This window comes from Diplodia corticola (genome assembly GCF_001883845.1).
Source record: "Diplodia corticola strain CBS 112549 chromosome Unknown scaffold42, whole genome shotgun sequence".
In the NCBI taxonomy this organism is placed as follows: Eukaryota; Fungi; Ascomycota; class Dothideomycetes; order Botryosphaeriales; family Botryosphaeriaceae; genus Diplodia; species Diplodia corticola.
Genome location: NW_017971521.1, coordinates 101,331 through 124,350, shown reverse-complemented (window position 1 = coordinate 124,350; position 23,020 = coordinate 101,331). Strand labels below are relative to the sequence as shown.

General features: G+C 55.5%; 4 protein-coding genes across 4 annotated transcripts; 3 read left to right on the top strand and 1 right to left on the bottom strand.

Moving 5' to 3' along the window:
- Positions 1-26: 26 nt before the first annotated feature.
- On the top strand, positions 27-1,259 carry BKCO1_4200027 (mitochondrial 54s ribosomal protein 3; the record flags this gene model as incomplete). The annotated part of the gene is made up of 1 exon (XM_020275882.1): positions 27-1,259. The coding sequence occupies one exon, from the start codon at positions 27-29 to the stop codon at positions 1,257-1,259; it is 1,233 nt and encodes a 410-aa protein (XP_020128270.1).
- Positions 1,260-2,713: 1,454 nt separating this feature from the next.
- BKCO1_4200026 (eukaryotic translation initiation factor 5b) lies at positions 2,714-6,018 on the top strand (the record flags this gene model as incomplete). The annotated part of the gene is made up of 2 exons (XM_020275881.1): positions 2,714-5,173; positions 5,233-6,018. 2 exons carry the CDS (start codon positions 2,714-2,716, stop codon positions 6,016-6,018), a joined length of 3,246 nt encoding a protein of 1,081 aa, XP_020128271.1.
- Positions 6,019-8,478: 2,460 nt separating this feature from the next.
- BKCO1_4200025 (chitin synthase) lies at positions 8,479-14,170 on the bottom strand (the record flags this gene model as incomplete). The annotated part of the gene is made up of 3 exons (XM_020275880.1): positions 8,479-8,513; positions 8,574-13,813; positions 13,872-14,170. The coding sequence occupies 3 exons, from the start codon at positions 14,168-14,170 to the stop codon at positions 8,479-8,481; spliced, it is 5,574 nt and encodes a 1,857-aa protein (XP_020128272.1).
- Positions 14,171-15,649: 1,479 nt separating this feature from the next.
- Positions 15,650-21,102, top strand: BKCO1_4200024 (chitin synthase; the record flags this gene model as incomplete). The annotated part of the gene is made up of 3 exons (XM_020275879.1): positions 15,650-15,951; positions 16,006-19,683; positions 19,734-21,102. 3 exons carry the CDS (start codon positions 15,650-15,652, stop codon positions 21,100-21,102), a joined length of 5,349 nt encoding a protein of 1,782 aa, XP_020128273.1.
- Positions 21,103-23,020: the final 1,918 nt, after the last annotated feature.

Genomic DNA, 23,020 nt, shown 5'->3' with positions numbered 1-23,020 from the left:
GCTTTTCCTCCCTTCCTCCTCCGTCCATGAAACGCTTACGGGTCGAACGGTTCGGCAGTGCCCGCGCCTTGACGCGCCTCACACGACCACGCCCGCAGTGCCCTTTCCTTCAGCAGCAACAGCAGCAGTTCCAGCCTCAATGCCGCCAAATACCCTTCTACCGGTTACATTCCACCGATCCGTCTGCTTCGGCCAACGAGACCATCGAACCCGAGGAGCTTCCGGCCTCAATCGATCCGGAGCCAGTAGAACTCGGGGCCCTTCCGTCTCCCCCGACATCTGCGGCAGACGACTCGGCCAAGCTCGCTGCTCTCCACGCCCGTCTGTCACTGCCCGCGCGACTGCCTCTTAAAACGCTTGCACGCACGCTCGTCGATCCGTCGGCCGACTCAAACCCGGACTTCAACAATGCCGCGCTGGCAACGCTCGGAAACGACCTGCTGGGCTACTACACCAGCGAGCACATCATATGCACCTACCCGCGCATCCCCATGCCCGTCCTGCTCTCCGCCATGCAGGCCTATGTCGGTGACGCCGCCCTCTCCACCATCACGCGCGAATGGGGTGTCGAGACGGCGGCAGCGCCGGGCGGCGAAGTCGACCCGGGACTCCTCCAATTCACACACGTCGAGCCGGAGACGGAGTTCCTGCCGTTCCGGAAACACACGGGGCGGCCAAACGAGGCGCGGGGCATGGGCTGGCGGCGCGGCATGTCGTCGCGCATCGTGTACGACGACGCCTTCGGCGAGCTGCGCGGGCGGGCGCTGACCAAGGCGCCGCAGCGCCACGAGGCCGCGACGCTCCAGCAGGCGGCCGCCGGCTTCGTGCGGGCCGTCGTCGGCGCCGTGTACGCGCACGCCGGCCGCGGCGCCGCGCAGCACTTCGCCCGCGCCCACTTCCTCTCCCGCCACCTCGACCTCGCCCAGCTGTTCAACTTCACCGTGCCCACCCGTGACCTGTCGCGGCTGTGCGCCCGCGAGGGCTTCGAGGCTCCCGTCGCCCGCCTGCTCGCCGAGACGGGCCGTGAGAGCAGACATCCGGTGTTTGTGGTTGGCGTGTACAGTGGACGGGACAAGTTGGGAGAGGGGCCGGGCGCGAGTCTGGAGGAGGCTAGGTTCAGGGCTACGGCTGCTGCGTTGAAGAGCTGGTACCTTTACAGCCCTCTGGAAATCACGAAGCCCAGCGAGGTGGAGGACAGCACAAACCAGGGCAAGAAGTGGGTGCCGAATATGGTGGATCCGGGTGAGATTATCGTGTAAGAGGAAAAACGGAATTCACTTCTAAGGAAATCATATTCGGATGTCTTGAGGAACAAGGACAGGCGTGGCATGTGTATGCGGGATATGTTCTCTGCTCACGCTGTTCTAGCATGGAGATGAAAACGATGTATGAGGGAAATGGAAAGAGGACAAAGACCGGCATCGGACGGAGAAGCGGTCGAGCATTTGTATCATACCAGAAACGTGGAAAGCCTTTTGGATTTTGACCGCGCATGTGTGATCAGGTCGCTCAGGGATTAGTACATGATTTGGAAACAGTGCTACAGTGAGGGGAGCAGGCCGAGAAGAAAGAGTACATGGTGGACATCTACCGCGGGATATGCAAAACTCAAAAGGAGAAGTTGATATTTCCGTCCCTGGTGCTGCTTCAGCTAACCATGTGCCGCGGATTTTGCGTCCTTGTGGATACCAACGCGAGGGACCAATAAATAGACAGGTTCTCGAGAGCAGTGGTCTATTCAGACGCGGATGCACGGCTTAGTGAGCCACTGAAATGTTTGGTGCCGAGTACAGCGGTACCCAGCTCTCCACATAACCGAGCGTGCAACAAGCCGGCGCTAGCTAGCTGAGAATTGGTGGCCACCAAGGCACAAGAAGCGAAAATCGTTGCCAAGTCATTCCACCCAGACATGTGAATATTGTTGAGATGGAGGTGCAATGCAATCAAAAGTTCAACCCAAGGGTTATAAAGCTCCAACTGCATCATATGACCGTCCCAGCTTCGTCACTTGACAGACAAAGCCGCATAGATGACGTTTGTTGGACACCAGTGACAAGCAAAGACAAAGGCAGCGGTATTCGAGCACCTGCGAGTCAGCAAATCGCAAGCAAGCTCATGGTCCGCCGGTGCGCTCTTTTGATATAAAAACAAATCGCGCTCATGGCCAAGCGGCTCGAGCGAGCCTAGAATGCGATTGACCAAAACTTTTGATGCAAGAGAGCTTTGAAGGGAGGATGCAAAGGCAGGAGCGCTTTGAGTGAGGTCCGCGGTTGGCAGCGCACACTGAGTCAGGCATCCCCGCCAAAATGGGGCGAGCTTGCCTTGCCGTCACCACGACCCACGAGAAATTCCCACCTCGCCACCCGTCAAAAGGACCCTCGACCCGTCGTCCATCGGGAGCACGCCAGACTCGGAAAGCTGCACGACCTTAATTGTCTCGTCGCACTCTCCCTTCGACAGCTTCTTGATCGCTTCTCCCAGGCAACGCCGCTGCCTTCTCGCACCCACGCCTCGGGCCTACGAGAAAGAGCTTTAGCTTGCCTGCCTGCGCCCCGCTCGCTCGTCGACACAGCCCCCAGCCCACACCAAAAGCTCGGCAGAGCCACAGCCTCTTCGCTCCCGTCGACCGTCCGTCCCATCTCGGTAACGACGATCCGGACACCGCAACGTCCAACACCCACGCCACTTCGCGCACGCTCACCCACCGACCACGATGCCTCCGAAGAAGAAGGGCGGCAAGAAGGCCCAGCAGGACGACTGGGAGGCCGAGCTGGGCGAGACCATCGACCCGATAGCCGCCGCGACCGAGGCCGCGAAGCAGGAAGAGGATGCCAAGGACGCCGCCGAGGACGGTGAGGAGACGGGCGGCGGCGGCGGCGGCGGCGGTCTGATGGCCGCGCTGCGCAAGAACAAGGGCAAGCGCGCCAAGAAGGGCAAGGTCAACGACTTCCTCGAGGGCGAGGACGCGCCCGGCTCCGGCGACGCGAGCGGCGCGCAGACCCCGCAGCAGGAGGACCTCGCCGCCAAGGCGCCCGAGGAGGCCAACATGGACGACGACGACCTCTTCGGCCCGGTGAAGAAGGGCAAGGGCGGCAAGCAGCAGCAGCAGCAGCAGAAGACGCAGGAGAAGGAGGATGATGACGAGGAGGAAGAAGGCGGCCGCGTGAAGTCGAAGAAGGAGAAGGAGAAGGAGAAGAAGGAGCGCGAGAAGGCGAGGAAGAAGGAGCAGGCTGCCAAGAAGAAGACCGCTGCGCCCCCTCCCGCCCCCAAGGCCGAGCCCGCAAAGGCTGCTGAGGTGAAGCCCGAGGCTGCGCCTGCTCTGGAGCCCGAGAAGCCTGCTGCCGGCGGTAAGAAGAAGAAGCTCAGCCCGGCCCTTCTCGCTCTTCAGAAGCAGCAGGAAGAGCGGAAACGTCTCGAGGAGGAGCAGGCCCGTCTGGCTGAGGAAGAGAAGAAGCGCATCGAGGAGGAAGAACGCTTGAACGAGGAAGAGGAGCAAAAGAAGGCCGAGGCCAGAGCCCAGAAGAAGCAGAGGGAGAAGGAAAAGATCGAGCAGCTCAAGCGTGAGGGCAAGTACCAGACCAAGGCCCAGAAGGAAGCCCAAAGGCAGGCCGAGCTTCGCATGAAACAGATGATCGCAAGCGGCGCCAAGGTTGCCGGTCTCGAGGACCCCGACACTAAGAAAAAGCCCACGTACGACAAGAAGAAGAAGGGCAAGAAGCAAGCTCCTCAGGCGCCCAAGGTTGACGAGAAGGCCGAGGAGGAGGCGCGCAAGAAGCTCGAGGAGCTCAAGCTCAAGGAGGAGCAAGAAAAGAAAGCCGCTGAGGAGGCGGAGAAGGCCAAGAAAGATGCTGAGGCTAAGAAGGCTGAGGAGGATGATGATGATCTCGAGGACTGGGAGGCCCTCGCTGACAAGGAGGAGGGCGTCAACCTGGACGGAGTCAAAGACAGCTGGGATGCTGAGACCGATGACGAGGAAGCCAAGCCCGCTGCAGCAGCAAACGGCAAGAAGGCCGAGGACTCCGAGTCTGAAGAGGACTCTGATGAAGATTCCTCATCTGAAGAGGAGGAAATGACTGCTGCCGAAAAGGCGGAGGCTGCTCGCAAGGCTGCAGCTGCGGAGCGCCGTAAGCAACAGCACGAGGCGGCCCTCGCTGCTCGGTCGAAGGACGACCTGCGCTCTCCTATTTGCTGCATTCTCGGACACGTCGATACTGGTAAGACGAAGCTACTTGACAAGATTCGTCAAACGAACGTCCAGGAAGGTGAAGCTGGTGGTATCACTCAGCAGATTGGTGCTACCTACTTCCCCGTTGACGCATTGAAGAAGAAGACGAATGTCGTTAATAAGGATGGCTCGTTCGAGTTCAAGATCCCTGGTCTCCTTGTCATCGACACGCCTGGTCACGAGTCTTTCACTAACCTCCGATCTCGCGGTTCGTCCCTCTGCAACATCGCCATTCTCGTTGTCGATATCATGCACGGTCTTGAGCCCCAGACTCTTGAGTCCATGAGGCTGCTGCGTGACAAAAAGACTCCGTTCATTGTCGCACTCAACAAGATCGATCGTCTCTACGGCTGGAAGAAGATTGACAACAACGGTTTCCGCGAGAGTTTGTCCTTCCAGAACAAGGCTGTCCAGAACGAGTTCAGGGACCGTCTCGAGAAGACCAAGGTGGCCTTTTCCGAGCAAGGTTTCAACTCTGAGCTGTTCTACGAGAACAAGTCCATGGCCCGCTACGTCTCCCTTGTGCCCACGTCCGCCCACACGGGTGAGGGTATTCCCGACATGCTTAAGCTTATCACCACCCTCACTCAAGAACGTATGACCAATAGCCTGATGTATCTTTCTGAGGTCGAGGCGACAGTTCTCGAGGTCAAGGTTGTCGAAGGTCTCGGCACCACTATCGATGTCATCCTGTCCAACGGTGTGCTGAATGAAGGTGATCGGATTGTTCTCTGCGGTACACAAGGAGCTATATCGACGAACATCCGTGCTCTTCTAACACCGGCGGAGATGAAGGAGCTACGTATCAAGTCGCAGTACGTGCACAACAAGACGATCAAGGCTGCCATGGGTATCAAGGTTGCTGCCGACGGCCTCGACAATGCTGTGGCCGGTTCGCGTCTCATGGTTGTTGGTCCTGAGGATGACGAGGAGGACCTGGAGGAAGAGGTAAGCTCTACATCCACCGGAACGTGTTTTAATCAAACCAAAAAGCTGACAATAAATAGGTCATGGGTGATCTTGAGAACCTTCTGTCCCGCATTTCCAAGACTGGCCGTGGTGTCAGTGTCCAGGCGTCTACTCTTGGTTCCTTGGAAGCTCTTCTCGAGTTCTTGCGTGTGTCCAAGATTCCTGTCGCCAACATCTCGATTGGTCCCGTCTTCAAGCGTGATGTTATGCAGTGTGGTATCATGCTTGAAAAGGCCAAGGAATACGCGGTCATGCTCTGCTTCGACGTGCGTGTCGACAAGGAAGCGCGCGAGTATGCGGAGCAGAATGGCGTCAAGATTTTCGAGGCGGACATCATCTACCACCTGTTCGACGCCTTCACGGCCCACATGAAGGAGCTGGAAGAGCAGCGCAAGGAGGAGAGCAAGATGCTCGCCGTCTTCCCCTGCGTGCTCCGTCCCGTTGCCGTCTTCAACAAGAAGGACCCCATCGTCGTCGGTGTCGATGTCATGGAAGGCAACCTCAAGCTCCTCACCCCCATCTGCGCGATCAAGGAAAACCCTGTCACCAAGCAGAAGGAAATCATCTCGCTTGGTCGTGTCCAATCTATCGAGCGCGACCACAAGCAGATTCCCGTCTGCAAGAAGGGCCAGCCCTCGGTCGCGGTCAAGATCGAAGGTCCCAACCAACCGCTGTATGGCCGCCACCTCGAGGAGAAGGATACATTGTACAGTCTGATCTCGCGGCAGAGCATCGACACGCTCAAGGAGTTCTTCAGGGCCGATGTCAGCATGGACGAATGGGCATTGATCAAGAAGTTGAAGCCGATGTTCGATATTCCTTAGATAAATTGAGAGGAGGAGGGAAGTGCGGACGTACGTTTGATGAAGCATAAAAAAGTTCTCCGTGTCTCTCATTCTCATGCCTGATGGGATGTTGAGATGTATATGGACGAAATGGCATTCTTATATCTATTTGCATTACTTGTAGTTGCCGCAACATGGCGTTTTTGTTAAAATGGCTGGCTACTTGTGCCTCTCAAACCCTCTCTCTCTTTCCTCTTTTCCTATTCGGAAGAAGCGCGTGTTTGGCCAACATGCAGCCATCGGTCCTCCCATTCGACGTCGGTTCCTTATCAACCTTCTGTGAGATTTGGGTATAAGGTCGATAACCAATAAGAGCGTTGGGTTCAGAGACGTTATTGCATGTTTTGGTCACATGGTACGACGGTCTTTTTTGATCCTGACTCGGCCTGGACTACTGATCATTGGTTTTAGGACAACAGAGGAGACTGAGAAGCCAAGACGTGTTCTTGGGCGGCGCTGCAACAGTAGGCGTTGCCGCAGTCGATGTCACCAAGGTCGCGGGTGTAATGTAAATGAAGGAGATGGTGGATGTGGCGGTGCTTTCCCTCGGTGCGGCTATATCCTTTCGGGTTCGAGTAGAAGGAAGTATGCAGGTGAATGGAGATCGGGAACTGCAGAGTATGTTCAGGGGCTTAGTGGAGGTCTCTGGCAAATCCATGGTGACATTCAAGCAAGCCCTTAACATCACCGTTCGAGTTCCAAACCTACTCGTCAATATCTAGTTTACGTGACGATAACGAGCTCGATTTGGAAGTGTTGGAAAACCTCCGGAGCATATCACTTGGCCTCCATTGGTGGGCTGTGGTAGAACCAGATTGCAATACACGATCCAGGATCCCGTCGATAACTTAGTCACACCAACACGGTATATCACTCACTAGGTTGCCTATCTTTCGCTACACATACCGTTCGTTTAATGCATCCGACAGGGCTCATCTCCATCGTCTATTACAAGAAACTTAAACGCTTCTCACCATAAAACATCCATCAAGCGACGATACGCTACAGACAATACATTTTGTGTTCCCAGTCATCGCTGCAGGACTTCCTCCAAGGTCATTAAGGAAAAGATAAATTTAGAAATTAAGAGATACGGGTTCAACAACACGCGATTCGACCTTACAGCAGAGGACCAAAAAGGGGATATCCCACCCCACCTGTATTCCAAGGCTGGACATTGGACCGCCCCGCTCCGGCCAGTGAACCACTGGGTTTCAGGGTCTACTCGTTGCAAGCTGAGCTCTCCATGTTAACATACATACTTAGTCACCGGTTGTGTCCGTGTAACAGGTGTTGAGAGTGTCGCATGATAGTGATCCCTTGAACTCTTTCCTGCGGCCTGTAGAAGCAGTCTCAAACTGATTCGGTTAGAGAGGATATTTAACCATTTTCTCACGATACCATTGAAACCATGGCCGGGGTACAAGCATTTCATCTTGGTTTTCCATCCGTCACCGCTTACTACTCGTCTCAGACCCACAGCCTGCACACAAACAATCAGCGATACAAATCACCATGCAGCACGCATCGACCTCCCTATCGCTAAGCCAACATACTGATCATCATCCGCTTACCAGAAATAAATACACTATACTCGCGCCCCGCTCGCCGAGCTCTTATGTCGGCAACAACGTCTGAGGTCGCATGAGCACCGCGTACATACCAACATGCGTACCATATTACCAAGCTCACATCATCAGAAGAAGCGCCTCACGTACGTCGAAGACCATTGGTCTTACGAGATCCTCTCCCGCCGATATTCGAGACCGTGTACGACCACTGTCCGACAGGCCTAGGCCCCAGACCCTATGGCGATACGACGGCTCGTCCCTATTCATAGTTGTCGGCGCGGAGACCAGGGAGGAGTTTCGCGACTGGTAGCTCGGTTCTCACCTCATGATACTCACAACCATCACCGATTGACAGACATTTACCACTGAAATAAGAGCTTTGTTTTTTTTAACTGCGTAATGCCAGCGTTTTAGGTCTAAATAGCCAAAATCGCATGACTAGAGACAACCAAACACAAATGCTTCCCTCCAGAACAATCAGAAACCAGAACCGGCGCCTGCCCAACCCCCAACAACACGCAAGGAGTGATATGCTAACAATATTGACAGAAGATACAGCAACAATAACATAAGTGGGGGGGAAGGGAGATGGTGCATGTGCAACGATGCGAAAAAAGGTGTCGTTGGGTGAGTTTCGATCAGATCATCTCGTTTGCGTACTTACGGACTACTCCAAGGTGGGAAACAACACATGCACACAAAAAGCGCCGCCTATTACCACTTCAATCGTTAAAAAAAACAAGAACCGCAACGTAGCCCCAAATCAGAAATTGTCCGTTCATCTCTTTTTAGCCTTCAGCTATGCATAAAAAAAATCGACGAAAAGCCAGCATTAGAAAGAAGGCAGATCTTTCTTCCGCATATACAATTACATCTGACCGCTCAGAATGGCCTCCGTGGCACCTGTGGTGAGGTTGTGTAAGCAAACCGATCAGCGTGGGAGAAATATAGGCCATGACTTACTGCTAATGAAGTGCCTCTTCGGATCCAGATTGACACCAAACCTGCGCTCGAGCTCCACCTTGATGCTCTTCTTGGTGACGGTCATCAAATCTGCCGTGCTCAAGATGTTCCTGATCTCGGCGAGCAGAGCATCTTCGTTCGGTAACGGACCGTTCATGTCGGACATCTCCATGCCGTCACCGTAGCCGTAGTTGGAGTGTGCGAGCGAAAGACGAGAATTATTGCCGAAGCGCGGAGGCTCCAGGCGAGACATGGGACGCGAAGGCGGGTAGCCGTATTCAGATCCAGAACCACCGTTGCCGCCCCAGTAGGCCTTTGTTCCATACGACATGCCCGAGATTTCGGAGCGGTCGTCTCGCTGAGTCTGGGCTTCCCAGAGCTCGGTCTGGTACTCCTCCCACTTCTTCTTCGGGATGCTGTTCGGGTCGAACTTGCCCTCGTCCGAGACGACAATCTGTTGGCCCTTTTCGCCAGTGACGACACGGGTGTTACCCCACGAGAAGTCGTCCATGTGCCAGAAACTGTACAGCGGCAGACCAAGCGAAAAGATGGGCGTGGCGCAGATGTAGATGAGCATCCAACCAATCATCTCCCACTTGCGGCGCACGATGAAAATGATGGCCTGCAGACCGTAGACTGCGCCGAGCAAGATGAACGTCATGATCGGAACGGTATCTGGGTGAGTGGCTAGGAGAACAATCATGTAGACGAGATAGCCGACGATGACAGGCTGGACAATGGTCGAGAGCAGATCCAGGAAAACGACAAATCTCATGCTGAAACAGCAGAAACCGCACAGCTGTTGCAATGGAATAAGCTCGATGAGGTTGTGCACCGTCGAGTTGATCCAGCGACGACGTTGAGACATGAAAACCGCGAAGCTGTCCGGAGCGATGGTCCACGCGTGCGCACGCATGATGTACTTGGTCTTGAACGCAGGGTGATGCTTGAGCAAGAGCGTCGTCAGGTATCTGTCTTCACCGAGGTGCAGCAGATTCTTCATGTGGAGCGTGTCGACACGGTTGACGGCATAGTTATCGACGACTTCCTTGCTGACGAAGAGAGGCTTTCCGGTTTCGGTGGCACGGATTCGGTACATGGAGAAACAACCCGGCAAGCAAGTAACGGAACCAAAGAGAGATTCGAAAGCCTTGATCAGGTTGTGCGAGATGTAGTACTCGTACACCTGCATCATGGTAACAAACGATGACTTGGCGTTGCTGAGTGCCGTTTCACCACAGACGGCGATCAGGCGTGTGTCGTGAAGGAAGGATGCCACGAAGCGAGTGCCGGCATCCGGTGCAACGACAGTATCGGCGTCGATCTGCAGAATGAACTCATAGAACGTCGGATTGACTCCAATGATGTTTCGTATCTGGTGGTGCATTTCGAGCTCCATGGGCGTCATCGGCAGGTTGTAGTGGACGCGGTTGAGGAAGCGCATGAGAACCATCTGGGAATCGCGCTTACCACGGTTGCCAGGCTTCTGGACCTCGGACGGCTTGCCGACCTTGACAACCACGACGAACGGAACGATGTGACCCTGCACCTCGTACAGACCCGAGTAGATCTTGCCCATGTTGTGCTGCTTCATACCCTCTCCCAAACTCTCGAAGCTCAAGGGCTCAGGATCGACTGCTTCAGAGACACCCAAAATGTCAAGGACAATCCTGGGCGTGGGTCTGTCGTTACCTTGTCCGATAATCATGCCGTCGCAGACAATGAAGAGGAGCTTGCGCTTGTCATCGTACTTCATACGGGCGGCAGAGTCGATGGCACGACGCAGAGAATCTTCATCTTCAGTGTACACCGGAACCGTGCAGATGACGAACTTATCCAGGTTTTCGGGCACAGTCTTTCTGGTGAACTGGAGCGCAGCCAAGAACTTGAAACCGATGACGGAGACCAAGAGAATCGAGATACCGAGGAGAAGCCACTTGGCGAAAACACAGCGGGTGGAGTTACGCGTGTCGACATCACCGACGTAGAAGAGGTAATCGAGACAGCCCTGCATGTTGGCCCGCATTGACGTGTTGTAGTTCAGCGCGTCCCAATACTTTGAGATGTCCTGGCCAGCTCTTGTTTGGAACAGCGTCACCAAATCGTTATCCATGAAGTCTGAGTCGATACCGGTCGTGGTACCGTTGTACCACCAAGGGAACTGTGGGTCACGGCCACCAACGAGATAAGACGTGAAGTCGTAGACCTTGTTGTTCAGGATAGCAACCGAGTTCTGCTTCTTGGCGAGAGTCTTGACATATTGAGCGCTGTAGCCGACGCGACCCTTCATGTAGTTGGCTTTCATGTAAGTCTGCTGCTCCCAAAACCAATCTGGCCGGCTGTCATTTGTGGCCCATCTGAAGTCGTGGTACCTGGCATTGTCATCTGTAGTGCTGACCGTTGAGTCGCTGCTCGAGTAGTTGTTCCTCTTGTAGTCGAGCTGGACCGATGGATGAATTGTGCCGTCCTTTCCATTGCAAAGAGCCGACACCTGAACGGGGAAGATGTTCGTGGCATCCTTGCCCGCATATTTCTTCAGCGATGTAGTCGAAACGATACTGGGATAGTGAACAGGCATGAAAGCGGCCAGGTCATAGACAATGCCACGAATGGCAATGTACGAACCCTCGCCATTCTTGCCGTTGTAGGATGTGAGCTCAGACTCCGAGTAGACGTGCTGAGTAGGGCAGATAAGCATGGGAAACCCGATCATGAAGAAAATAACCATGGCGCACAACAGCCAGATGAGCATGTTGATGGCGAGCTTTTCTCTCCAAGCAATACGAACATCTGGGCGAGTCATCCTGCCGATCTTCCTGATTGCCCAGTCGGGAGTCCAGAAAGTAAGGCACTTGACGAAGAACATCCATCTCTTACGGCTCCCGGAGATTTTGTGCGTCTCGACTTCCTCCATCTTGATTTCATTGCCCTTCTCGGCCATTTGCTCGCGAGTTTCGAGGTTGCGGAACATGTCGCCGCCGTTGATTGCAGAAGCTCCGGCCTCCGAGCGCGCATCAAGCTCGCGGCTGCCGAAGTAGCTTGCTTTGTCATCACTGTACAGTTGGCCTGGAGACGGCGTACCCATCAGGTTGACCCGAGAATCGCCGTAACCTCTTGTTGCGTCGGCAGGCGTAAGAAGGCCATCTCCGCTCGCTCCATCCATATCCCCGCCGATGTAGCGGCTGCCGCCAGCAGGGACAACGTCAGGGATGTTGGCTATCTCTATCCAGCAGCGCTCACTGATGAAGACACCCGTGGCTCCGACCCGCGCTTCGTTTGATGCCCAACCCTTCTCGTCTAATATCATCTCGGCTCTTTCCCGTTCGCTCGCGACAACAACGGTCTCGGCTTCAGCGAGGCCAAGGAATTCGCTGAAGGGAAGGAAGATGCTGAAATCTGCGTTGCGGAGACGCTGGCTGATCTCAGCAACACCGAGAGTTTGAATCTGCGATCGAACACATTTGCTGTCGAACTGGTTCGCGATTCTCCGGTCGTTGGGCTTTAAGCAGAAGACGAAGTAAGGGTTGGTGTCCGAGACAGCAATCGACTTGGTGATGTTCTCGAGGGACACCAGGAATTGTCCAGCTGCACCAGCTTGTTTGCCAGCAGCGGCCTTGCGCTTGTTTGACCGAGAAACTTCGCTGCGAGCATCATCATCTGATTCCTCAGCAGGTCTCCGGACTGAACCAAACCGGGCCGGGCGATCACCCTTCCTCTTTGCCATACTAGGCATGCGAGTCGGCTTGGAACTGACGGATGCTTGAACAACAGCGGTCCTTTCCTTCGGGTGCACGACGGTATTAAGAGCATCCTGATGGAAGAGCTCGCGGACAAAGTCGCTCCGGGTGTTGTTGATAAGGTTGAGAAGATCACCAGAGATGATGTCGCCGTTCTCCTCAAGCAGACCTTCAACTGGATAGTCAACCTCACCGGCGAAATGCTTGATGGTGAAAGAGGCAGAGGCATTGTGTGTCGCGAAGTTGCTACCCGGCATGACCGTAGTCGTGCTACCAGCGAGGATAGCCGGGTTCTTGTTGGTGAAACGCTTCCTCAGGGCCTCGAGGAACTGCGTATCGGTCTTCCCACGTCTCATTTGGTCGTCGAGAATGCTGAGAAGACCGACGCCAGGCTTGAGGAGACCCTTCACCGCATCGGAGTTGTCGAAGTAGCTGGTCTGAGGAATGCTCACCTCCTCGGCTGACAGGAACTCCTCCTGTTTTTCGAAGAAGTTTTGCAGTGCGTAGTTGTAAAAGCATTCCGCTGCAGCGTTGTTAAGCAACTGATCCAGACGGGATCCTGTGGAGGAGACTTGTTGAAAACCGGGGAAATCAACGATGGAGATGGTGTTGGCGACCGAGTCCTCGAGAGCGCAGATCCTCTGGTTGACGGTCTCCATGACGTACGCGACGAGCAGCGAGTACAGTGTCCGGGCCAGCTCATCGGCATTCTGGCGAGCACCCTTGGGATCCAACATGACCGTTACACGTTCACGGTGAAGAGTCTTAGACTTGTATCCAAGACTGATCTCCAAGTCCTCTTGGGCAACACCCAAGAACGCAGCGACGATTTGGAGCGCGCCCTTGTTCTTTACGACGGTAACATCCTCTCCGCCCTCATGGGAGTAACCACCGCTATCATCGCCAGTGGGAGTAGTGGACTTGCCAGTGACAAAGTCAAGCTCTCCGATGTGCAGAATGGCGGCGAGAATCTGGCAAATCTCGGCAATGTCGCTACGGGGGAACTCGAGCTTCCTCAGGGCGTTCTTGAACTGCTGGAATCCATCGGTGTCATTTACACCAACCTTCATCTGAGTGGGATGGCCGAGGTAGCGCCATCGCTTGGAACCACCCGTAGAGATTCTGCTCCCAGCTTCGGCCAGTCCAACATTAAGACCGAGATGCTCCTTCTCTGCCGGGCTGGTGCCCGCAAGGAGGTAGTAAAGAACGTGGAAGCTCCGCTCTCCGGTAGGAACGGACGCAATCCTGCTGCGCTCAAGCCTGTGATCCAGGATCTTGCCACCGATCAGAGTGGGATGTGTGGAAGAAGTTGTGTCGTATTGAAGCTCAAGGAAAAGACCGGCCTTTGACGCAATCGGCGTGGTAAGCGATTTTGTACTCGTAAGCGTATCGAAGACGAAGGATGCATATGAAAGCTTAGCGGAAAGAGGCGTGGAGGAGTAGGAGAGAAGCGCGGAGAGGAGATGGCATCGCAGCGTCGTCTTTCCGGCGCCGGATTCACCGCTGTGCACTGTTAGAACTCAAGCGGGCGCGCACAAGGCGGTGGCGGAATCGAGCTTACAGAAAGACCACGGCTTGATTCTCACTGCGATGTCCCAGCCTGGCCCAAGCCCGCTTTGCCAGGTCCTGGGTGGCATCCATGGCACTGCCCTCCTTCCCGCCATCCGGACCGCGAGCAGATGACGAGTAGGTGTTGAGCGCAACGACGGCATGGGACGACAGCTGGGCAGTCGGGTGGTGTGCATGGAAGCGGCTTGCCAGGTGGGCGGTCAAATGCGTGTCGGACTGCAGGTGGGCGGGTAGCGACGGTAGGGAAGCCTGAGCAAACTGGGCGTTGCTGCCCATGGAGTTGAGCGCCATGGTTACGACCTCGTCCCAGCGAGCGGGAGGGCGGAACTAGGGGTTCGAATGGGCTCTGGTGGAAGCAGCAGCGGAGGTGGACGGGCGGAAAAGCGCAGCTGCAGTGGTGGTGGGGAGGGCAGGTCCGAGTGCAAGGAATGCACTCTGCTTGCGGCGACCTGACGCGAAGCGAGCGTGGAACGAGAGGAATGAAGAGTACAACGACAACCAAACGAAGGGGAGAAAAGCCGGCGCAAAGGGACGGCTAGCGGGCGGCGGTGGTGTTGAGATGATCGGTCGGGCGTCCAGGCGGCGAAACACAGTGGACGGCTGCCAATGCAGGCGGGCGGATCGTATTGGCGGGCCCCCTATCGCTGCTTAAGTCTATTCTTAGCGCCGCGGCCGTCTGGCCACACGAGAATCACGAATTGCCACAAGCTGGGCCGCCGGCATGAATGACGGTGAGCGGTTTTTTATGTCATGCGCCCGCTCAAACCCCGTAAATTTGCAACAGCACCGTTCAGACTTGCTGGTACAGAGCGGCGCCAGTACCCGAGCGAGAAATCCGGGGAAGGCGATCACCTATTTCTCCAGCCGCCCACAGGCAAGCCCAACCTCGCGTCCCAGTCGCCAGCCAGCTGGCCGGCCGGCCAGGACACCACGGGCGCAGGATGGGAAGGATGCGCAAATGCCTCAGCCCGAGGGCGCAAGACCCCTCTGCACGGATGGTGGGCGTGTCTCTCCGCCAGACCGCCGCGGCCGAGGCGAGCAGGCCGCCGCCCTCACCCTGGCAACACGCAGGCCAGTGCCGGGGGCGGGAGAGGCTGCAGATCAGGATGCACAGCGACGCGTCACAACATGGCGGCTCGCCCGCCAGCTCGAGGGGCTGGAGCAATGGCTGCCGTGAGCCAGGTGAGCGCACGAGGGGTGCCGGTAAAGCACAGCATTACAGCGAAAATGCAGCCGGGTGTGAATGTTTTGAATTGAGTGACGCGGTGAGCTCGTGTTGACCTGCGCTAGGCCGGTCGTCGTACTAAGTTTAGACTCGGGATGGGTGCAACTCGCCCATGCCAGTGGCACAGGGGGCCGTGAGATCCACTTGCCCGCTTGTGGTCGCCTCTTGCGCTCTTCCGTCCGGCGAGACCGTCGCGTTGAACACCACCATTCGCCTCGCGCCGCGGCTCTTCTGCACTTCTGAGCCCTCCCTGAACCTGCTCTCTCCCACGATCGCTTCTTGCATTCCCTCGTTTTGCGTCTTCATCGCCCGCCCGCCTGAGCGCCGCTCCGCTCCTGCCACCCCGGCCGGCGATCGAACCAGCCCTCTCCCACCGTCGCTACAACTTGATGCAACGCGCTGCCGCTGCCTCCGTCCCACGCCTCTGAGCACCCTCACGCCAGAACCCACCCACCGCTGTTCCGCCCGCTCCGCCCACCCACGTAGGCCGCATACGGCACCAGCCTCACCCAGCGTCTCCGGGGCCCAACGCCCTCGCTTTCGCCATGGCGGCCTACAATCGCATGTCGACATTTTCCTCGCTGTCGAACTCGACGCCGCGCCCGGGTCACAACAATCCCTCGCACCAGGTGTCGACCAGCACCCTGCTCAATGCCCTGCACACCGCCTACGCCCAGCGCGAGCCCTACTATCTTGAGGCGAGCACGAGCTTGGTCGTCAACACTTGGGTAACCGCCGGCGAGGTCGGCCCCGACGGCCGTTTTGGAGGAACCGTGGATGTGGAACTCGGCCGCAAAGCCTGGGAACACGCCCGCAGAAGAGCAGAGGATGGCTGCATTGTTTTGGGGTATGTTGCTCGTGAGACGTTGCCAAGTACCCGCCGCTAACATAGACTACCCAGCTCTCTGCACGAGTCCACTCCATCGCTAGTCGCCCCCTTCGTCTCCGCTCTCCCTCTTTCCGTGCCTACAACCTTCTACACTGCTCTCAACGTCCTTCGCCCCTTCACCCATTGTGTGACGCCGCAGAACGCGTCTCTGCCTCGCCACTCGGCCCTCGCTGCCACCTTCAACTTGAATCTCGAAGGCGCCCTCACCGGAGCAAACCTCGCCCTTTCGACTTCTGGCGTTGACACCAAGCTTGGTCTGGTCGACGTCCCCTCTCAAGCCGGGTTCCGTGCTTTTGATGTCTTCTACTACCTCAATTCCAACTCCGCCTCTCAGGAGGAGAAGGAGACGCTTGGGCTGAAGCCCAACTCCGACTATGAGCTCCTGAAGAAATCAGGCACATACTACCCCCCATCTTATCTTCCCACTGCTGATGACGCTGCTGCTGCCGAAGACTGGCGCGAGAACCTCAAGCAAATTGGTGTCAAAGGCAAGACGCGGCGCAATCTTCTCTGCGCCCTTGCTGGTGTTCTCAAACTGGGCGACACCCTCGGCTTTCTTGTCGACGAGGAAGTTTTGGACGAGGCCTGTCTCGACTTCGCCGACCTCCTCGATATTGACCCGGACGTTATGAAGAAGAAGTGCGACACACTGGAACGCCAGGTCTTCATCAGCGGTCTCTACGAGGCCATCATCGATTGGGTCGTCGCAAAGGCCAACGACGCTATCCGTGCTGAACTCCGCGGCCAAAATGTAGGGTCGTCCAGCAACAGCGATGACCGCTCTGGTGCTCCCACTCCTGAGTCGGGAGACGATGACGGTGATACGGTCAGCATCACAGTGGTCGAAATTCCCTCAAATGCTGTCGGCAAGGCAGTCGCCCTCCGGACCGTCTTTGACGACTCAGAGGGCATCAATGCCGAGATGAAGGAAGACGGCGTTCCCATGGATTCCGCTGGCTCATCCGTGCTCCGGGAAATGAAGGATGCCATTGCCGAGTGCTCGAACGAGCTCGGTGTAGCTGATGGTGCTGCAGCACGCGAGTACGAGCAAGAACGCGATACCAGAGAGGCTGTCCTTGAAAAGGTTGCTCACGAAGCAGAGGAGGAGAGCTTTCTCAAGCAGCTCATTTTCCCCATCTCTGGACAGGGCGTCGCGTTGGGCAAGAGCGGCCGTTTTGATCTCCCAACCGTCATCAGCAGCAGCAGAGTTTGGTTCCATCTTGCCCTTCACCCTACCGACGATGGTCCCGCTAGTCTACAAAACACCACCGGGCAGCCTGCCTGGTCAGCAGCTTCTGTCTCACGCCAATTGCGCTCTTGGCGCTTACCTGAGTGGGCCAACCGCCGGAATCGGAATCTCGACTTCACCTCTGACTTCGATTACGAGGAGTTTATCCAACGGTACGCTCCCCTTGGCTGCACCGAAGGTCGCGAGGGTGTCGAGAGCTGGACTCTCGAGCGCGGATGGAGCAATGGGGAAGTCGTCCTCGGCACTGAGCGTGTGTGGATCCGCGAGGGAGCCTGGTGGGAAGCTGAAAGCATGCGCGATATGAAAGGTCCAGATGTCGGTATGATGGACATGGGTGGAATGGGTGCAATGGGTGGAATGATGGGCTCTGGTGCGCTCGAAAGCGGCTACTCCGTTCAACATCCCAGTCTCGGAAGCGGCTTCTTTGGCAACCAACAGCAATACGGAGACGAAATCACCATCCAAGGAAGCAGGGACAACTTGCTTACAGTACAGCCTTCTATCAACCAGGGCCCTCGCAGCAACGTTGATGCTCGCTCTATCGCCCAAACCCAAATGTCTGGACATGCCAATCTCAGCCGTGGAGATTATGGCCTTGGTAACAAAGGTGACGACAAGCATGGTGTCACCTACTATGGTGACGAGGAAATCGGTGATAACAAGGTGGTCACCGAACAACCCATCAGCACGTCCCGCCGCGCCTGGGTGGCTTTCTGTTGGGCCATGACTTTCTGGATACCATCTTTCCTCCTGGCACATGTTGGCCGAATGAAGCGTCCCGATGTGCGACAGGCTTGGAGAGAAAAGCTCGTCCTTGTCTTCATCATCCTGATTCTGAACGCCACTGTCGTCTTCTACATTATCGCATTTGGTAAACTTCTGTGCCCGAATTACGATAAAGCTTGGAACGAGAAGGAAGTTAGCACCCACCAAGCCAGCAATGACTTCTATGTCAGCCATCACGGTAAAGTCTACGACATCTCGAAATTTTGGAAGATTCAGCACAGTGACCGCACTGGTTACGACGTCACCACTTCCAATATGGAGCCTCTGATGGGCAAGAACCTCGACGCCTACATTGTCCCACCGTTCGCACTTGCTTGCCCCAACCTCAAGATCAACAGCACCATTGGAACTCTTCAATTCAACGACACATCCGCCACAACGGACAGTCCTCAGGCTGTTCACACCTCTGGTGAGCGAAACCAGGCTGACGTTGACACCGCACTGCACGAAGACGACTGGTACACGGCGAAATTCCTCCCAAGAATGAAGGAATACTACAAGGGTTCTCTCGTGTGGACGAGGGACAAGATTAAGAAGCAAGGCGACAACCTCGGACGCCAGTGGGCCATCATTGACGACAAGGTGTACGACTTGACAGATTATTTCTACACCCAGGACACGTTTAATGGCGACTCGACCTACGAATTCCTCGACAGCAAGGTTGAGAACCTCTTCAAAAACAGCCCTGGCGGAGACATCACGGATGATTGGAACGAGCTCGACGAAAGCATCCGTCTACCCAATTTCCAATGCATCGACAACATGTTCTACGTTGGCGAGACGGATTTCCGAAAGTCGGCTCGTTGCCAAGTCAACAACTACATCCTTTTGGCCTTCACCATTATTCTCTGCGCCGTCATTTTGATCAAGTTCTTGTCTGCTCTCCAGCTGGGCTCCAAAAGACGGCCTGCCGCCCAAGACAAGTTCGTCATCTGTCAGGTGCCTGCTTACACCGAGGGTGAGGACCAGATTCGGAAGGGTCTCGACTCACTGACTGCTCTGGCATATGACAATAAACGGAAGCTCATCTGCGTTATCTGTGACGGTATGATCGTCGGTGGTGGCAACGATAGGCCTACGCCCAAGATTGTTCTTGATATTCTTGGTGTTGATCCCAAGATTGATCCACCCGCTCTCCCCTTCAAATCGGTCGGTCGCGGTGCCGAGCAGCTCAACTACGGAAAAGTCTACTCTGGTCTTTACGAATACGAGGGTAATGTCGTGCCTTATATCGTCGTCGTCAAGGTTGGGAAGGAATCTGAGCAGAAGAAGTCCAAGCCTGGAAACAGAGGCAAGCGTGACTCCCAGATTCTTCTCATGCAATTCCTCAACCGGGTCCACCACCGCGCTCCGATGTCGCCGCTTGAGTTGGAGATGTTCCATCAAATCAACAACATCATTGGTGTAGATCCAGAGCTTTACGAGTACCTCCTCATGGTCGACGCCGATACTATGGTCAGAGAAGATTCACTTAACCGTTTGGTGGCCTCCTGCTCCAACGATTCCAAGATTGTCGGTATCTGCGGTGAGACCAGCTTGGAGAACGAAGAGCGCAGTTGGTGGACGATGATTCAGGTCTACGAGTACTACATTTCCCATCACTTGGCGAAGGCTTTCGAAAGTTTGTTCGGCAGCGTCACCTGTTTGCCCGGATGGTAAGTCCCTCGCGCGATGCTGTAGTTTGCAGTAGCTAACCACTTGCCAGTTTCTGCATGTACCGGTTGCGAACAGCGGACAAGGGCAAACCTTTGATCATTTCGGACAAGGTCATCGACGACTATGCCGATTGCGACGTCGACACGCTTCACAAGAAGAACCTCCTGTCCCTCGGCGAGGATCGTTATCTCACAACCATCATGACCAAGCACTTTCCGAGCATGTCGTTCAAATTCGTTCCGGACGCCTACGCCCAAACAGCTGCGCCCGAGACTTTTAGTGTCTTGCTGTCGCAAAGACGTCGTTGGATCAACTCCACAATCCACAATTTGGCCGAGTTGGTTTGGCTCAAGGACCTTTGCGGATTCTGTTGTTTCTCGATGCGCTTCGTTGTCTTCATTGATCTCTTCGGCACAATCATCCTGCCCGCCACCTGCGCCTACTTGGTCTATCTGGTCTACAAGGTTGCTGCCAATGATGGCGCGTTCCCCATCATCTCGGTCATTATGCTTGCAGCTGTGTACGGTCTGCAAGCCATCATCTTCATTATCAAGAGACAGTGGCAGCACATTGGTTGGATGATCATCTACATCATGGCCTACCCGATCTACTCCCTCATCCTTCCGGTGTACTCATTCTGGAAGCAAGACGATTTCTCTTGGGGTAACACTCGTATGGTCGTTGGCGAGACGGGTAAGAAGCAGATCGTCGCCATAGAAGAGGATGAAGGTTTCGACCCGCGCAGCATTCCGCTCCAGAGGTGGGACGACTACGCAGCTGCAAACAGTCTCCCTGGCCGCCGCGGTCTTGCTCCCGAGAAGGGCATGATGCCGTATGAAGACGATGCTTATGAGATGAACGACATGCAATCGGTCTACTCGTCCGTCAAGCCTGCCTCGACGGTTTTGACTGGCTTCAACCGTGGCGCCATGCACATGCCTCCCCAGTCGCCCGGACCGTATGCCGCCATGCAAAACCGCCAGAGCTCATACTCGAACCTCGGTGGCTACCAGGACCATCCTCAGGGTCAGCACAGCCGCCTGATGTCGATGGGCAACCAGTCGGACAGCTACAACGCATCTCCCTATGGCGCAAATCAGCACCAGGCACGCCAATCGATGCACTCCCTCTCTGCTGGCGACCACCTGCTCGGCACCCCGTACAACGCGCCACGTCAAAGAAGCCCGCTCTCCCAGAGTCGACCTGCCAGTAACATGGACTTCCGGAGCGCAGCCAGTGGCCCGTCGGATGATCAAATTGTCCACGCGATCCGCGAGTGCTTGGCTGACGTCGACCTGGACAACGTGACGAAGAAGCAACTCAAGGCGCTCACCGAGCAGAGGCTGCAGACGCAGCTCAGCGGTGAGAGGAGGGTCTTCTTAGACCATATGATCGATAACGAGCTGGCGAACATGTAGACGATTTTTTTCTTTCCCACTACGGCCCGTCAATAATTTCAAACGTCTACAGAGAAACCAGTCCAAAAGTCATGATGTTCAGGATCGGCTTCCCACTTGCATTTTCTAAGGGTCATTTAGTGCAAAAAAAAAGTATGCATGTATGCACGCACGTACGCAGGCTGAGGATGGCATTAATTCAATTTCTTGACGTCTCCTGGGTAGTGTAGCATCAGGTGTTTGTATGTCTGGTACGGAAGATGGAGGGAGGTGGTCGGTCCTTTCGTTTAATGCACGTACATTTTTTATTTCGGCGTGGTTTTCCGTCTTGGAGGCGTTGGTATCGGGTTTTACTTTATCTGGAGGAAGTATCGTGTATACAGAGCGACATTTCAAGCCTTATTGTATTTAGTCCCCTCTTTTTGATCAAGACCACTGGTTACCGCGAATGCGAGACGGGGCAGTTCTGGCTGGAAGATAGTTTAATGTCAGTTGCTGGGGGATTCAACATTCCACATGCATGTGAACTTTCAGAAGAATTTGTTTCAATGTGGTCTGTAATCCATTATTATTTTTTCCTCGCTCGCGAAAAGAATGTGCAAATTGTCATCCACAAGGAGAAATCCGTTGCGGGGGGGTGGACTCGAATATTCCAAGAACGCTCGGCTGCATACAAAGTACGATGACTCCAGAACCAGCGCACCGGGTTCCCTTTGTTTGATCGGACTTGGCATTCCGATCTCCCACACGCACACACATCCTGAGGGGGTGGTTGTCGCACTCGGGAGTGGAGTGATCATCGTCCTCCACCCCCCCCTCACTCCCTCATTTCATCGGAGCGTCATCGTTCACGTGCACGAGAGCGATGATAAGAAGGGCGAGAGAGCACGCACATGCGGCAGGAGCCGCAATGACGTGATTCCTTTCTTAAGCTCGTTTGGCAAGCTCGGAGTGGGAGGTGAATGAACAATAATGCCCCCTCCCTTCCTAGATTGATTGCATGCACATACCCTTGGCGATAGCATGATGCATGTCGTGTGGTACAGACGCGGACAAGAATCAATGCTTGGCCCTTGGCATTTCCTTCGCTGAGGCTGCATTCTTGACGAGGGACTTGATTACAATAATGCAAGTGGATGCGGCCGGGCCGAAGACTTTCAGTCGGGATGATGTGCTGTCATCATAGACTATGCTATGTATGGGTGGCGACATTTCGTCTTTTTGTTTTCCTCCGCGCTGTTGTTCATGCGCGACGTCCGAATGGGAGTGGGGATCTGCGAGAGAGCTATTTTTGGGTGGGGGTAGCGGACCCTCTATTTTTCCTTGTTGATGGACGAGACGTGACGAATGAGAAAGCGCCGGTTTTCGGACACGTCTAACAAGCAGGGTCGCTGGTGGTCACCAGTCCAATCCTGATTGTATAGCTATGCTACTAACCATCGCCCCGTCGGAAGACAGGCGATCGTCCGGTCCGGAGCGGAACGCCTTGGTCATCTGCGATGGTGATTTTTTCCCTCTACCCACCGTGGCATCTGGGTTACTCCCTGTTTGTGTAGAAGAAGAAGACGTGTGGCCGGTGCTGAGGAGGCTGGGGCTTACAGCTCGATTGGATGGAGGGGCAGGCATTGGGCGCACATTACGGTGTGGCTGTGAGAAGGGCGACTGCTGCAACCGACCGACCGACCGGCCGGACCGAGGACGTCGTATGGATTGCGGTGTCTCGTGTCGCATGCTACCCGACTACCGCCGCTATAGTGGCGTGGCCGTCGCCAATGACAGCATGGGGATGGTGCGTGGCTGGGGCTGATGGGGTAGCAAAGAGGCGCCTTGTGTCTCACCAGGTCACCAGCGGCTGCTTCTCCGGAGCGCACGATGGGCGGTGGCTTGGGCTTGCCGTTGCCGTTGCCGTCGATGAGGCTCTTCTTTTTGGGCTTGCCAT